Here is a 15655-nt window from a genome sequence, read left to right as displayed (position 1 = left end):
GCTTTTCGGTTTCTGATTTGTACACACCGCATCTACGTGTTTGCCGTGCGCGAGCGCGCTCGTCTCGCGCCCCCTGCAGGGCTCGGGGTCCTCTGTTTCCTCTCTGCTGTTCGACTTCGACGAATCCTGTGTATTTTCTCCCGGCCCGCCTGACATTCGAGCGGCCCGTGAGGGTAGCGAGCCATGCGCCGGAATCAGCGGTCGGTCGTAGAGTTTGCGGCTCTAATGAGAGCCTTGTGACCTCGGGCCCCACACGCCCCCTCCCCTCGGCTCCTGTCCTCGCATAATAATAATAATAATAGTTCCTCCTGCGTTGCGTGCACTCGATAATCACGCTCATGGGATGAGATTGCCGAGAAACGTCGCTTGAGTGAGCGTCTCTCCGGATACAGGCTCTAACATGATCATGTGAATTTTTCCAGATGATACCGACCGGTGGCTGACATTGGCGATGGCTGGAATCATGCAGGCCGAGAGTTCTGGGGTCCATGCCGCCAGTCAACAACCAGGAGGGCATCCTCTCCCCGGCCCTAGAATTTCCCATGGTGACCATCGGTTGGTGGCGGCCGCGCGGGATGGCGACGTGAAAAAACTTCGGAAACTTCTGCAGAAGCACGGGGTCAACGTCAATGCTCGGGATACGCAAACCGGAAACACGGCCCTCATGGTCGCGAGCCTCGTTCAAGATCCCGATGTGAGCTTTTCGACGAAATAGCGAAACTTTGTTCTGAGAAAAAAATCGCAAATGGAGACGAAGCGAAATGGAGGCGGAGAGATCGCCTGGAATGAAGAAGCTTGAATGGAGCGACGACAGTCATAATGATTTACCATTGCATGTGAATCCCAATTCAATGAACGGGCATGCTCTATATGGATCTTGCTCTTCCCCCTCCTCTTGGACGGATTCCTTATTTTACTTGGTCCGGTCTCTCCATCCGTTCAGCCTCTGACCGCTTGCTTGCTCGCTCGCTGGTTCTTCCGTTCGGTCGGTTGCTTGCTCGATAGATGACTCGAACGGACGCCAGCATGACACACCCAATCAACGAGAAAAGTCCACGTGAACGTTGACGTGCAGCGATCATCGTTATGGGGAGGGCTCGGTCAGGGCATCTTAATCCCGGCACGATCGTCCACAGCTAGCGTATAGTAAACGACTTCGGACAGGACGGTGACTCCGAAACGATGAACTATTCTATCTTGCATGGGTCCATGAATACCAGCCGGGAGCTCGCCGATTTGGCTCATTCTCGAAATATTGCTCACAGCGTTGGCAGGTCGTTAATGTTTGCGATGATCTTGCCAGGGGCAGCCCGAGAATGCCCGGACGGAGGAGTCGAAATTTTCTCGGAATGGAGCATCAAGGGGTATTATTAGGTCTGCTCGAGGAGTAGAATGGGAACGAGAAGGGATATGTGGCGGGTTAGAGATGTCGTGATGGAAGCTATTCCGCGGGAGGCTTGCGCCTTCAACGAGGTCCTTTATTCAGAAACGCAATAACAACGGCAAATTGCAAGCCATCACTCTCCGGAGCAGCGAGGGCGCATCAGGGGAAGACGCTCCAGCTCGTCTTTCCTCTCTTCTGTCCCTCGAGCAAAATATCTAATTTTTTCCCCTTGTCCGTGTTTGAGTGACTGACCGGCGTTTTTTTCCTCCGTGTCCACAGGCCATAGCAGCATTGCTAGAAGCAGGAGCCGACCCCACACTCCACAATTACACCGGTCAAAACTGTTTGGATTCACTCACGCCGTCGCTTGTGCAGTACGTGCTCCGATCACCGGACATAGTCGACTGTGCAGGCGTCAAAAGCGACGAGAAGCGTTTACTGCTCGCGGCCTGGAGCGGGAACAAGGAGCAAGTTCTCCGACTTCTGGTGAGTTTCATTGCCCCGACGGGAACTTCCGCCTCAATGCGAGGAACTTTCGGCTGATGAAGTCATGCAAAACGGGCCCAATTAACAACGACGGGCGTCTTGCGATCGCTGAGGCCGTTCATCGAAAACGTCAAGCTGAAAATTCATGAAAAGTGTTCTGACGGAAAACTAGTCAAGACTCATTCTATGAGACAGCGTAGGATTACGCCTGATTGTTGTCGCTTACGACGAGAGGGATTACACTCACTGTTCTAAGACAACTGTGTTCTCAGAGATGATAGAAAATGAATCAAAGTAAATCTCGGAATCTGGGAGTCGGGCACCCATCTCACTTATAATAGGATCAAAACCTTACCTTAGAAGTGAACTTGATTGTCTCGCTGTCAAATCTGAATCGCCATGTTAACGGCCATTTGCACTGTTCACCAATAAGGGACTCTCCGTGCTAGAGATTGCACGTCCGTCGGACGAAAATCAGGCTGAACAACGTCTGCCATCAGACTTCTTCGCTCTGAACATCCCGTGTCCAAGACATCGAGAGAAACGTGAAGTTCCGACGTGAGACGTCGCTTAGTCGGATTCCTGAATTTTTGCGAGTATTGTACGACTCATCCTTCTCCCATTTTGCCAATGAAGCTTTTCCCAGATAGACGTTCGGTTTTTGCCCGAACCCTATAGCGGAATTCTACGCCGCGCTCCAGCGTCGTCGGTGTACATATATCGGATTTTCGACTGCGACAAAGGAACTGCTTGAGAAGGTAGAGAACGTGTCTGCATTGAGAATAATTTCCACCCCCTAGACGACCACCAGCGTCGACGTCAACTGCACCAACGCCGAGGGCTCGACGCCACTCACGCTTCTGTGTAGGGATCTGGGAACATTCACGGAACTTTATGCAAATCAAGTCATCGACTCCTATGACCCGTTGTCCGTCATCCAAATTCTGCTGGAACACGGAGTGTGAGTACTTTGAAAAAGCATCCTCGAGAGGCTTCGGAAGGTCGAAAGATCGAACGACATCAATTATTTCTGTCGAGCCGAGTTCGAAAGAGATCCTCCGGCCAGGGAGGGAGGAGTCGCATCCACGATGGAAACGGTGTAAATGACTCATTGTGGACGATTTCAGCCTCATACATCGGGACGTGAACCACCAGGACCGTCAAGGCAGGAGTTGCCTCCATTACGCAGCTCACACTCGCTGTGAGCACACGGCTCCCGTTATAGCGATGCTGCTCCACCACGGAGCGAAAGTTGGTGAGTGAAACAGTTATCAACGGTCCATGACATCTGCGTCAACTGTCGAGTCGGAAATAACGACGATGGTGGTAAGGCCGAACCCGGGCCACCCGACCGAACGAGCTCTTTCCGACGATTGCACTCACAATGCTCTCGGATCGACGAGTCTTCGTTCGCTTGCCGTCGTTGCGTCCATCAATCGGTGCCTTGCTCCGGTCGGTCTGTCTCCGTGTGTTCGTCTGATCGTCGGTCTGCCTGTGTGTCTCTCCGGGGCGGAAACTCGAGGCTCGCTTCGCTCTCACGTGCGTTCGGTATGCCATGCCGTCATGGCTCAATAGATTATTCTCGCTGCCGGCTTTCACTCCCGTGGGATGTTCCGTTCTGACCATCGTTTGAAGTCGTTTTGTCTTTCTGATCTGAGCCAACGTATTCGTCCGAACGCATCGTTGATGCCAACCGTCCGTTTGGTGGCAGTTTTGACAAATTGTTAACAAGACACTTTGAATGGTTCCTCTCCGAAAGCCGATTCAACGCTGCGTGAGCGACTTCCCGACTCAAATCGATGACGAGCGGGCATGGAGTGACGATGGATTGTTTTTTTTCCGTCATTCCAAGGAATGTTGTCTTTGCTTTCGTTGCTCCCCCTCTTCGAATTCCCGGAGGGAGGACTCGGATGGGGAAGAGTCTGCGTGAAACACGATGGATGACACACTTGTTTCGGAATGACTGAATCAACTCGTACACCGTCCACAACCCACTCACCATTGTGGCCGGTGTTGTTGGCGAGACGGACCAAGTTTTCCGAAGACAGACAGCTTCCCGACTGCGGGACGGAATTCAGCAAAGCGGCGAAATCCAGTCCATCTTGACGCTGCCCGGCAGAGTTTCGTTTGTGGCCGCTCGCATCTGGGTGGATGCTGGTCGAATGAACCCTCCGATAGTAATCTGATGCGATCGATGATGTTTACGACGAGTACGGTGACAACGCCTTGAAGCCTCCCTTCCGAATGTCTCAGTGTGCCTAATGAATGTGATTCCTGTTTCCACAGAAGACATGAAGGACAAACATGGCTTCTGTCCAGTGCACTTTGCCTCGCAGTCTGGATCTGTTGAAGCACTCCGTCTTCTGCTAGATCACGGCGCGGACCCAAGTGCCCCTGGTCTGGGTGGCATCACTCCGCTGCATCTCGCGGCCTCCGCCGGTAAGTTGGCATTCCTGCTCCGAGTAGTCATGACTCCATGCCTCGAGTCGATATGACCGTTTTTTTCCGTGAAACTTATTCTTGGAGATATTCAGCCCCACCCAGTACCTTCGGATCCTGTTTTGGGTTCCCCCGATGCGGGCTCATTCACCAATTGCATATTTTTGATTCCAGGGAATACGGAGGCGGTTCTTCTGCTGTTGCAACGAGATGCCGATTCTTTGACGTTTGCGTCCGATGGGAAAAGTCCACTCTGTTGTGCTGCCAATCAAGATGTGAGCGTATTCCCGTATTCGATGAGGGGAAATAAAGCACTCCACCGTATCAAAGTCGTATCTCTCATAGACGCACTGTCCCCACCACGCAAACGCGACGCATCTCCCGGATGACTGACACGCGGTGGCGTTTTTCCAGGTGTACAACGTTCTGAGGAGGGCCGTCGAAGCCCGTCTCGCGTCCCCGGAAAATTCGTCTCTTCGGTCCGAGAAGAAGAAACTGGCCGAACTGATCCTTCAACAGAGCGGCCCGTCTATGCTCCAACAGTCAGAGGAGGAAGACGACAGCTCAGAAACCGAAAGTCCCCCCAATCTATCCGAAGCTGAGGGAGCGGCCAGAGACCAACGATACGACGGACACGAGGTCGCTCCCGACGACCTCAGACGACGTCTTGTAGAAGACGACATCCAGCTCATGAATCAGGTTCAAAAAATCCTTGATGAATCCGAATGGGAGGAAAAGAGTTCTGCAGCTACCCTCGACCCCTCCGCTGCGTACCACCACCAGACGACGATGCCCTCGAATTCGGTTCTCGACCCGTCACCGGAAGTCGCGCATCTGACGATACACGACAATCCACTGCTCGATCCTGACGAGTGCACGGACGGACCGTGTTATTCGGTTGCGTCGAAGAAATCGAATGGCGCCGACGTCCAGCCGGAGCTGCCTCCGAGATTCAGTTCGGTCTCGAGACCTCGAGCCAAAAAACCGTCACCGCATCTATCTCGCATGAAACTCGATAGAGAGACGGCGGAAAGTGAGTGCACACATAAGTGATATTATAGTCATGGAGGATTGAGTTCCTTCATGACCTATTTATTACCACTTAACGAAGCCAGATTTAGTGTTTATCGGTCGATGCTATTTTCTCCGAGAAAAAAATTGAAGCCCGGAGGTTTCTCCTCTAATTGTGAGCGGGAAGAAGATCTCATGGAAACGATCGAGTCCGGATCTAAGATATCACAAGCTGATTGGTGTGATTGGTAATCAGGGAAATTCTCCCTATTTCAGGTTTAACTCACGGTCGGCACAGTCAAATCGATACGAACAGTCACTATTATTACAAATTTCCCACGAGTTCGATGGGGACGGCCAACGAAGGCGACAACGACTCGCTCTACACGAAGCCTGAGGAACGAGCGGCCATCGTGCGACCTTCGAGACCTCCGGTGCAGCAGCCCATGAAACTGTCAATACTCAAACCGACTGCCGCAGCGTCTGCTGCCAAGGGAGCCCTACTTTCAAAGTTTCTTCCCCCATGGGCTAATCGTGCTAGTCATTTGTCTTCTGCCAGCTGGGTTTATTTGCCCCAAGTCAGTCCCGGTGAATCGGGTGACGTGGCATACAGTGATGACGACGACGGAGCTTCGCCGTCGCCGCAGCCTCCGATGGCAATGAATTCCGCAACGATAGGATCCAACGGTTCTGGTGACAACATCGTCGTACCCCAATTGCCCGCAAGGAGCAGCCTCTCCCTGACACGGAGGGACGCTAGGAAGCCCCCGAAAAATCCCGTCTGCCCCGTTCCCGGTCTTCAGAAGGATCCGGCTCATTGCTCAGGAGCCGTTTTCATTAATCCGACGCGGGACTCAACTTCGAATCTGGCTTCTCAGATTCCTCCGAACGTCAAAGTTATTGACGCTCCGCAAACGATGAGCAACGCCCGTCGGGCGAAAGGCTCGACGGCATTGAACAGTCGTCCTCTCGGCGGAAGTTTGAGGCCCACGGCCAAACCACAGGGTATTCATTCCGACCCGAAAATGGCACCGCCCACACCGAAATCTTTCCCCGAAATTCCGGCTTTCTCGTCGGATCCACCGTTCCCGTGGGTGAAGGGGAAACTGATCGGCAAAGGCGCATTCGGACTCGTGTGGTGCGGGATGAATTGCACCGGACAACTTGTCGCGGTGAAACAATTCCAAATACAAGAGCAACAGCATACGGACGAGGTTCTTTCTGCGGTGCAATTAGAGGTCGACATCCTCCAGAGTCTCAAGCATATGAACATTGTGGGCTTCCTGGGAGTTCAGCAGGACGGAGCGAACATCAATTTGTTTCTCGAGTTCGTTTCGGGAGGAACCCTCGCTTCGAATCTCGCTCAGTTTGGCGCTTTTCCGGAGAGCGTAGTTCAACGCTACGCGAGACAGCTGTTCCAGGCCGTGGCTTATCTCCACTCTCGGAGCGTCATACACAGAGATATCAAGGGAAATAATGTCATGGTCTGTCCGGGAACAGGAACCATCAAAATCATTGATTTTGGTTGCGCCACCTTCGATCCCTCCGTGAGTTACTCTCGAGAATATACGCGACAAATTTTCCTGCTGTGAATTAAATTCTTCCAAGCCACGGGCTCGGAAGATCCCGCTCCGATCCTTGCCAGGTTTGAGACCGTTTGCTCGATTTGCAGGGGACCGATCACGATCGTCTAGCAGCTTCGGCACGCGGCACCCCATACTGGATGGCCCCAGAAGTGATCTGTCAACAAGAATGCAGCCATAAGAGTGATATGTGGTCGATCGGCTGTACGTTGATCGAGATGTTCCAGACGAAACCGCCCTGGTATGAACTTTCGCCATTGGCTGCAGCTTTCGCGATCGGCCAGGGAACGTCCGATCCCAAACTGCCCGAGCATCTCTCGCAACACGCTAGAGACATCACGATGAAGTGTTTGAATAGGTACGCCGCTCGAGAGCCGCGTCTGCCTCTCCCTGTACATACATGCGAATATCGATATCGTCTAGGGGTCTTGTAGAGATTCGGAATGCCGAGAGTTTTCATTTTTTCTGCAGAACACCTTCCGAACGGCCAACAGCTGAAGAGATCCTCGGTCATCCATTCCTCCAGACAGGCGACATAGAGTCGAACGCTTCGTGATCAAATCGTTTCTGCTACTTTGAGCCGCTGTGTGAGGAGTCAGGTTGACACAGAGATCAAGCAATGTTCCTGCAGTCGACGCATGTGATCTGAATACATTCAAACATTCATCAGCACTGGGCGAGCTTACGATATTACTTATGATTTCGATGACTGGTGAGCGAGGGGATCATTTGATTTCTAAATGTAGGAAATCTTTCCTGTAGGGTTGCCGATGGGATTCTCGATCGCTCACGACCGCGCGTCGAACAACTGACCGCATTGAAGCATTTAAGAGCCCCGTATATTAATTTTCCAATTTTTTCCTCTTCCCCAGGTAGTCGTGGCTGGTGCATTGATTGAATCACGGAAAGGAGTGAGAGACTACATGAAGACATTGGCTTGAATCCAGAGGGGCCAGAGTGGGGGCCGGAAGATGGCGCATGGTCGCACAGTCATGAAATTTAACCGAAAGGACCTGATCGATTGCGATTTCTCGTAATCTCAGTACTGTAATAAGCCTGACGCGGTGTGGCGATGTGGACCGGGGATCGGAGACCAAGGAGTTTGACGAAATCGACAGAACCTGAACTCAGTAATGGCTGAATACTGGATACGGATGAAAGCGGATAGAAACGGATGATGTTAACTCGTTGAAGTATACATATTAATCGATTTCGTAAGTCGGGACAGAGTTCCGTAGTCTGCCCCGATGTTCGCATCCACAAGCCGCTTACCTACTATTCTAGTGAGAAGGAGCCCAACTGCAGTTGAAGCATTAGCCGAGAAGGACATCTCGGAAGTTACGTGGTGACCCATTGAATCTCATAGAAACATCCGTAGAGATATGCAGTAATTTACGAATTCACTCATCGGCCAAGCTTGACATTCGGGCCTGACGCTCTTCCTGAAACGAAGAACTACTATAAACGAAACAAATGAAACCTGTCCAGGAGTCAACCAGTCAAAGTAGAAGAAGACGGATAAGAGAAACATTTCGAGATGTACGCTAGGCGGAATTCCTTTCCGAGCACAGACGACGTCGGGAAAGGCTGAAATATAATGCTCGAATCTCATGTCTTCAAGTCCGAAGTTTTGAAGAAGCAACAAGCAGCGGATTCAGGCAGAGCTCGGGGGAGTAAGCGCGCTCTGCTGGGCAAAACACGGAATCGGTGTGGGTGGAAAAACTTCCAGAATCGTTCATTCTACCCAAATAACTGTGCCAATCAGGCCCTCGTCGGTCGATCGGAGTATCATCTCTCAATTTGGGGACGCCTCTAAACGGGGATATATACATTGTAAATTCAGGTGTTTCCGTGAGCCCCTAAGAAGCTCGGGCTAGGACACCGGGGACGATCGTCCATCGACTATTCCGGCGTTCGTCCGTTTCCCCCCGCCTCTGATGATTCCAAGGGCGGGATACCAGCGGAGCGATTTCTTCTATTTCTCACTGTACGCCTTCCGATTAGCTGCTCGAATAATAATAATGATAATAATCGATCGATTGCCCGGTGCTTTTCGCCTAGTCTCACTCTGTTGGCAGTCAGCTCTCCGCGGGTCGCGGAGACGAGTCGCTACAATCTTTTTCCGATCACCACTCGAACTACGATTGCCGTCGCCTAGTACTACTTAATACAATTCTCATTACGATTCTTCTAAGTATTTGTGTATAAAGTTATGATTCGATGAGCAGACAATGTTTCAACAGACCACCAACTCATTAGCGTGTGCTCACATGTAGCAGCTACTCGATTAGTCTGACTCGCCATCTCTCTCGTCCCTGGACGGTTATACCGGACGAATCTCTAACCAAATCACGGCGTCGGTTGATATCCTGGATCAAAGAACTCACCAAGAATGGCATGACTGCCTCTATGTGTACATTCAGCTCTGTACATACTCACATAATTATTAATATTATTGATGGTGAAGACAAGCAGCGACTTCGACGACAAAGGCATCGATTCCGAGAAATCGAGCAAACGACGACAAGAAGAACAAAGACAGCAATTGGAGAGGAATCAGAAGAGATAACGACTGAAGTAACGATTAGCAGAAGAAAGGCGTCGCCTTGGAAGTGAAACCGTTCCGCTTGCCAAGAGACGATTAGGGCCCATCGAGTGCCAATAAGAGAGAGAGGTGAGAACGAGAGACAGGAACGAGGAACGAAGCAAAGTTCACGAGTTCCTCCTGAATTATATACCAACGACCGCGTTCAAATAAAGCAGTTTTAAAATTCAAAGTCCCCATGACGTTCATCCTTCCTCTCCTTCTTCGGCCAGAAACCATCAGCTCGAACCCTAAATTCGAAAACGACTTCCCTTGGGTAGCACAGGAGGAGTCTCGTTTGCGGGAAATCGACACGTTCGGTTACAGTTTCCCCGAGAAGCGGGAAGTGGCTACCACGAAATGACCTCGCCATGAGAGGGGGTTGATTGAACATCCTCCATATTTTGACTATCTGCATCGGAAATTCTCCTTAGGCGGATAAAGTCTCGGGAAGTTCGCAAATCATATTTGATTCCAGGGTTCCTCGTGTGCGTGATTTCCTTGTAATCAGGGAATATTTCGTCGAAGTTGATATCCGGGACTTTCGACCACAGCTGGTCGCAAGTTATCCCTTTGTCTGGCTGCGCAGCTACTTTGGTGATCCAATCGAGGAAACTTTCCTCTACTGACTCAGCTAGGGGTTTGCATCCAGGCTGAACAAGTAGTTTTGAGTATTACGGTCCCACTCAGACAGTGTATCAGAGTAATCCTTCTTCAGCATCTTGTACATGAGCGGTGTTCAGTACACGAGCGGTTTTCCGTGCAATTTTCGGGTTTCTTGGCACACTCTCCAGGCGGTAAAGGTGTTTATTCCTCCTTATCACGCAATGCTCAAGCGCGTCACCCGTTCTCGAGCAGCGCTCGCGACGCAAAAAGGCGGAGGAGTTCCATCAGGATCTTTCTCGTTTCGAGCATCATCAAGATCGTCTTCGGTCCTCCAGCCGATCAGCCATTTGCCGGTTTTGGAGGGACAGCTCTGGGCTGACGGGGCCGTCGCCGAAACATCTGACTCCGACGGTACTGGAAGGCTTCGGCGATTGAATTTTGCCTTCCGATCGTCAGCAAGAAAGCGAGCGGAGACGGAAACTCCTTTTCTGGGAAGGTCAGGCGGGGACGCTTCGCTAAACTATCCGGAATGCAGAAGTTTATCCCGCGATGAAGCTCCCAGAAGACGCAGCGCTTCCAAAGCTTCTCCCATCATCACCCGCTTTCGTAACATGCTGCTCAGAGCAGACTGCAGCCTTTGACCTTTCGCTTAAGACTCTTTCTCTGTGGGCTCACGTTCGGTGCTGCCGTCTTCCGGCCTGTCCGTCTGTCGCGTGCGGGGAGTCGGCCTTCTCTCGAGGGATTCTCCCTCGAGTCCACACAGAGCCTAGGAGTCCGAGAAAGCTCCGCCCTCGCTGCCGATCCGCTCGTGACTCGTGTGCCGATCGGAGCTGTCCCAAGCTCCTTATCGAATAAGCAACACTTTCCGACGCTCGATGGATCGCTCGAGTCGGAGATACGTCCGCCGATAGTTTGTAGCCAGAAAATGGATATAGGAAAACGAACAGTTGAGGGTCTGTCGCGTAGAGGAGCTCTATCCGGTGTCCCGACCCCATGTTTCGGCATCCGCATTTGATATGCGCGAACACTGAGGCGGTGCCGACGCTCGGGTGACCGCAAAGGTCTAATAGCTCCGACCGTCCCCGACAATAAGTTGCGAGCGTCTTCATTCAAGAACGTCCTTGGCAGCGTCTAGCGTTCTCTCTCTTATCGTCAAAGAGACCACTGCTCGCTTGCCAACCGAGCAGCCAGCCAGCCAGCAAGTTGCTCGACACGACGACTTCGCACTGTGACTCAATCAGCCATCACTCCAGGAGCCACAAAGTAAGTGATGTGTTTTCCAATCGGCAACGATTTTCCTCCCTAGCCGTTGCGAACCATCAATGCTGATGAGGAAGTTTCGCGTGGTGTGAAATTGTGATGATCCTCTTCGATGGCCAGACGTCTCTCTAGGTCGAGTCCGACGCTCTGAAGTCCGACGCCCGGTCAGGGTACGGTCCTGTAGCGTTGTGTGAATATCTCTGGTGAGCGGAACCCTCTGTCCACCTACGAGTCCGAAACCAACGATATGGGTTCCGCGGAAGCCCACCAGGGTTCCGCAGGGCAAAAGAGTTTAGAAACCCTGGTCTGTCGGACAGCGAAGATACGAACGGCATGAGCCGTTTTCCGAGAGCTTGATAATCGCTGAGATAGGTTCATTAATCGTCTCTCGGGATTGATTCCGAGCTGGATTCCCCTACTCAAGACTCGGGTGAGCTCCTGCGGCGTATCGTCCTCGGACAGTGGCGGATCCAGAGCCATTGTCTCGGAAGAGGCCCACCGCCCTTGATGCTGGGCCTCAACATGGAGCCCTATGGGCCGGGAAGAGATCCCAGGGGGGAGGCAAGGCCTATCGCCCCCCCCCCTCTGGATCCGCCACTGTACTCGGACGACCGAGTTTCTCTTCGACTCTTTGCTCGTTGGCTGACGATTGATTCAGACTCGAATTAGGCGGACCTTCTTCTCCCGTATCGTAGATAACGAATCAGCGCATAGACTTGATGCATGAACCGGACTAGGGCCGGAATAGCTTACTTAGAAAGAATCCTCCCCCAGCTACTGGCGTTGTCAACAAGGGCTACTTCTCGTTGTCTCGCGGTGCTATTCTGGATGGAAGCCCTTGACAACCCTTACTACTACGACAATAATAATTATAGCCTTGCTACTTCCTAATGCTCTTGGAAGATCCCAAACAGTGACCAGAAAACTCCGTGTCGGCGTCAGCCTTCGTTGAACTCCGCCCGTGTTGATCAGTCAATAAACATGCGAAGATCGGGATGATCCGCAAGTCGTCGCTTCGCATCGGGAAATATCTATCGCCGTCGCTCATAGGTCCGGTGTCCAAGATTGTTCGGAAGTGGCGAGGAGGGAGGAATTATTTCCCGGAGAAACATCTGCAGCGCGATACATAATTCATCCTGGACGAGCTCGTCGGAGGCATGGCGCGCCGCCGGTTGAACCGAAGATTCGCAGTTTCTGTTACACAGAAACCTGGTAGATTTATTCTTACGCAATCGCTCCCAGATGGCCTTCCGAAGTCATTCATTACGTTTTATTTCATCTCTCGTGAGAGCGCGTCTACCCGTTGTGACTCCGTAGGGGGATGACTTTGAGAGGGCATGAGGGTGGATACTCCTCGAGAACGATTTTTTTCGTCCCCGTTGGAAGTCTTGGGGATCCCAGGTAGGTATTTCTCCGCCACTAGTCAGCTCAGCCGAGATTGACAATGAGTTCAGGCGCCGGAAAACTCAAGGATGGGGATGACGAGTTTCCGAAACAAAAACGTTTCGGAAACGTCGTCACGGATTCGTGGCGAGGATGCCCCAGAAAACAATCTCGATCGAGGAGTGAATGCCTCACATTACTATCAATCGAAAGCGGCCGCAGATTAATTTTATCTCACTCACTCGGTCCAGAGATAATGATTTCTCTCGCTTTAACGTCGAGAATGGCTTAGATTCGGCTCGAATCCCGCTTTCTATCCAGAGTGGAGGCCGTAGCTACTCTGACAGGTTGGTGGAGCTGCAGCGTTTTGTCCCGATGAAATTGGTCACGGCGCCGGCGTCAGCCGAAATTCTCATTCCGTCCACTCTCAATAGCTTTGCATGGCAACTTGTTTCTGATTCTTGGCGATTAGTGAATGTTCTGGAGACCTTCCGAAAAAATCAACTCTTCATTCGTTGTCCACGGGCTACCTAGCGATTATCCGAGAGTCTGCTGTAGGTACGTTCGCCGTATTCTCCGTGCGTCGAATAACCCCAAATCAGGGGTATCAGTGCGGAGTTGGTGTCAGTTATCCCAGGTGTTTTTCCCGGATCACCCTGTGTGTGTGCAGTGCCGTGCTCGCCAGGGATTCCGGCCCGATTCGACCTGGAGCTAAATGGATCCCTGTTGCAGAGACCGGCACGTGAAGGGAAAATGGATATCTCGACATACTTAGGAATGGCGACCCGAACTGAATCGAGGGGGGAAATGCCGGTCGAGGAGCACACGGCAGCTGCTTCGAGTTCTGTGAGTTTCCTCATGCGTTCGATATTGGCTGCGGAGAATTTCTTCTCTCCTCCTTGCTCGGCTTGTGCTCTGTGTTGCCAGATTCGCGAGGCTTCTGTCGTCGAATCGACTTTTCAGCAGTTCAAACAATAGAAGTCCCTTCGGCAGAGACACCGCGGAATTATTCATTGCTTCAGGCGCCATAGATCGGGATCGAGGCATTTCTGCCGGGCTACGCGGAAGCCAATTTAGAGCGATTCGATCAATGGATAAAACTATCAGACCGAACGTTCTCAACCGATAACACCCACTAGAAAGCGGCCGGAAACGGGGGCTCATAACAGAAGCCGGAGGAGACCAGTATCATGCAGAATTCCAATCGCCGCGGAGCGATATTTGACAGAAAATCCGGTGTTCATGTTTTCTGGATGCGTTCGACGTAATCGGCAGACGCTGGTTGCCTCACGATCGTATCTCCGCTATTGCATGAGAGAGCGAACGAGGAAATTTTCGCTTACTCTCCAACTCGACTCGGTCGGACTCCCTGCCCTTTCCTCTTGATGGAGAGCGAGAACGGATCGACGGCAAGATTGTTCGATTCTGTGCTAGACTTTCATATCGACAAGAAAAATACAGGATTCGTGCAGCCGACTGGATCAGTGGGTTAATCTTTCTCGAGATACTCATCCCCCGCGGTAAAGTTCCCTGCTGAGTGTTTCCCTTTATATGTACGAGTTGATTTTTTCCTGCGAGCCGGCGTCGCGGTATCATTCCCTCATCGACAGAGAGCGTGATAGAGACGTTCGAACGGGCAGATGTCTTGGAAGTCCTCGAAGTATTTTCGCTCGAAATACTGGTTCCGTATACAAATCCAAAGGACAGAATTCAGCTCCGATTGTGACATTCAGCTTCTGGTTTCCCTCGACGTCCATAGAAGATAGCGATATTTAGATTGGGAGAAAACGTTGACAATGAAGCGGGCGTCTGGGTATATCCGACACTGCCGCCGACGAAGGATCGAGCGGAATTCATTTTGCCTCATTTTCAGGAAACGAACGGAAACATGGCGGCGGCTCTGGCCAGTGTGGAGACTGTGGACGGGATTTTCTCAGCCATCGAAGCCTTCATCAATGAGGATCTCGTGAAGCAAGTCAAAGGCATTTTCTGTTTCAATGTCAAAGGTAAGGATGACCGGCAGATTCTGTAGCGCCTATGGCGGCCGTACGTCATGAGGGACGCTCCGATTCCGGTGAATCATTAGCTATCCGCTCTCCATCGCGATAGAGAGATTGTTTACCGCGAATGATTTCGCTATTCGCTACTAAAGAGTTGTCTTCTTGGAACAGGTGAACCCGAACCGTTCTACGTGGATTTGAAGAACGGTTCTGGATCTTGCGGTAAGGGAAAGCCCCCCAGCGGCAATCCCGACGTCACATTGACGATGGACAAAACGACGTTCATGCAAATGTTCACCGGAAAACTCAACCCCACCAACGCCTTCATGGGTGGCAAACTTAGCTTGAAAGGTGATTTGCCAGTCGCAATGAAGCTGGACCGTCTCATGGGACAAATGAGATCAAAGTTGTGATTACGCTTTGTGCGGCTCCCACGTCAAATTGTAGAGGGACAGTGTAAAAGAATTTCCAAGGATGAAGTCGACACTTGTTTCCACCATGCGATGCGCAATGTGCCCACGAGGGATGAAGTATTTTCCTACGACAAGTATATTTTGATTCCGATTTCTAGATTTAAGGGAGGGAATTATTCAATGACTACAGGTCTGTGATCAAGCTCAGGAGCGGTGCTCCCCAAGCATGTTTCTAAGCCCGTTTGTTCCGAATAAAGCGAATTGAGCACATTATGTCTATAGCGTTTTTCCCCCTGTTGTCACCGGCAAACGTGCGCCATCAATGAGCTCATGGGATGGCGAAGCCAGCCAGGGAGACCTTGTCACCACAGCCCCGATAAATCGATTTTCGCGCCGACAAACTCCGACAATTCCTTGCGACCGCTCGTCGGCATCCAGCCGCTTCGAGAGCCTCGGAGCTCCTCGGGGATATCTTGAGGGCCCCGCTGCCCCCATCGCTGTGACTT

General features: G+C 51.6%; 2 protein-coding genes across 2 annotated transcripts; both read left to right on the top strand.

Annotated features, from left to right (window-relative positions):
• Positions 1 to 451: 451 nt before the first annotated feature.
• LOC100897854 (uncharacterized) lies at positions 452 to 7834 on the top strand. The gene is made up of 11 exons (XM_029112513.1): positions 452 to 694; positions 1664 to 1870; positions 2671 to 2831; positions 2998 to 3125; positions 4160 to 4309; positions 4484 to 4584; positions 4724 to 5342; positions 5597 to 6867; positions 6993 to 7261; positions 7375 to 7615; positions 7776 to 7834. The coding sequence occupies exons 1-10, from the start codon at positions 452 to 454 to the stop codon at positions 7457 to 7459; spliced, it is 3234 nt and encodes a 1077-aa protein (XP_028968346.1). The 3' UTR covers positions 7460 to 7615; positions 7776 to 7834.
• Positions 7835 to 11322: 3488 nt separating this feature from the next.
• LOC100898332 (hydroxysteroid dehydrogenase-like protein 2) lies at positions 11323 to 15420 on the top strand. The gene is made up of 4 exons (XM_003747095.2): positions 11323 to 11356; positions 13469 to 13582; positions 14610 to 14742; positions 14908 to 15420. Exons 2-4 carry the CDS (start codon positions 13490 to 13492, stop codon positions 15147 to 15149), a joined length of 468 nt encoding a protein of 155 aa, XP_003747143.1. The 5' UTR covers positions 11323 to 11356; positions 13469 to 13489; the 3' UTR covers positions 15150 to 15420.
• Positions 15421 to 15655: the final 235 nt, after the last annotated feature.

This window comes from Galendromus occidentalis, unplaced genomic scaffold (assembly GCF_000255335.2).
Source record: "Galendromus occidentalis unplaced genomic scaffold, Mocc_1.1 scf7180000077512, whole genome shotgun sequence".
Lineage (NCBI taxonomy): Eukaryota > Metazoa > Arthropoda > Arachnida > Mesostigmata > Phytoseiidae > Galendromus > Galendromus occidentalis.
The sequence above is the reverse complement of the archived record's forward strand: the minus strand, read 5'-3'. Positions and strand labels throughout refer to the sequence as shown.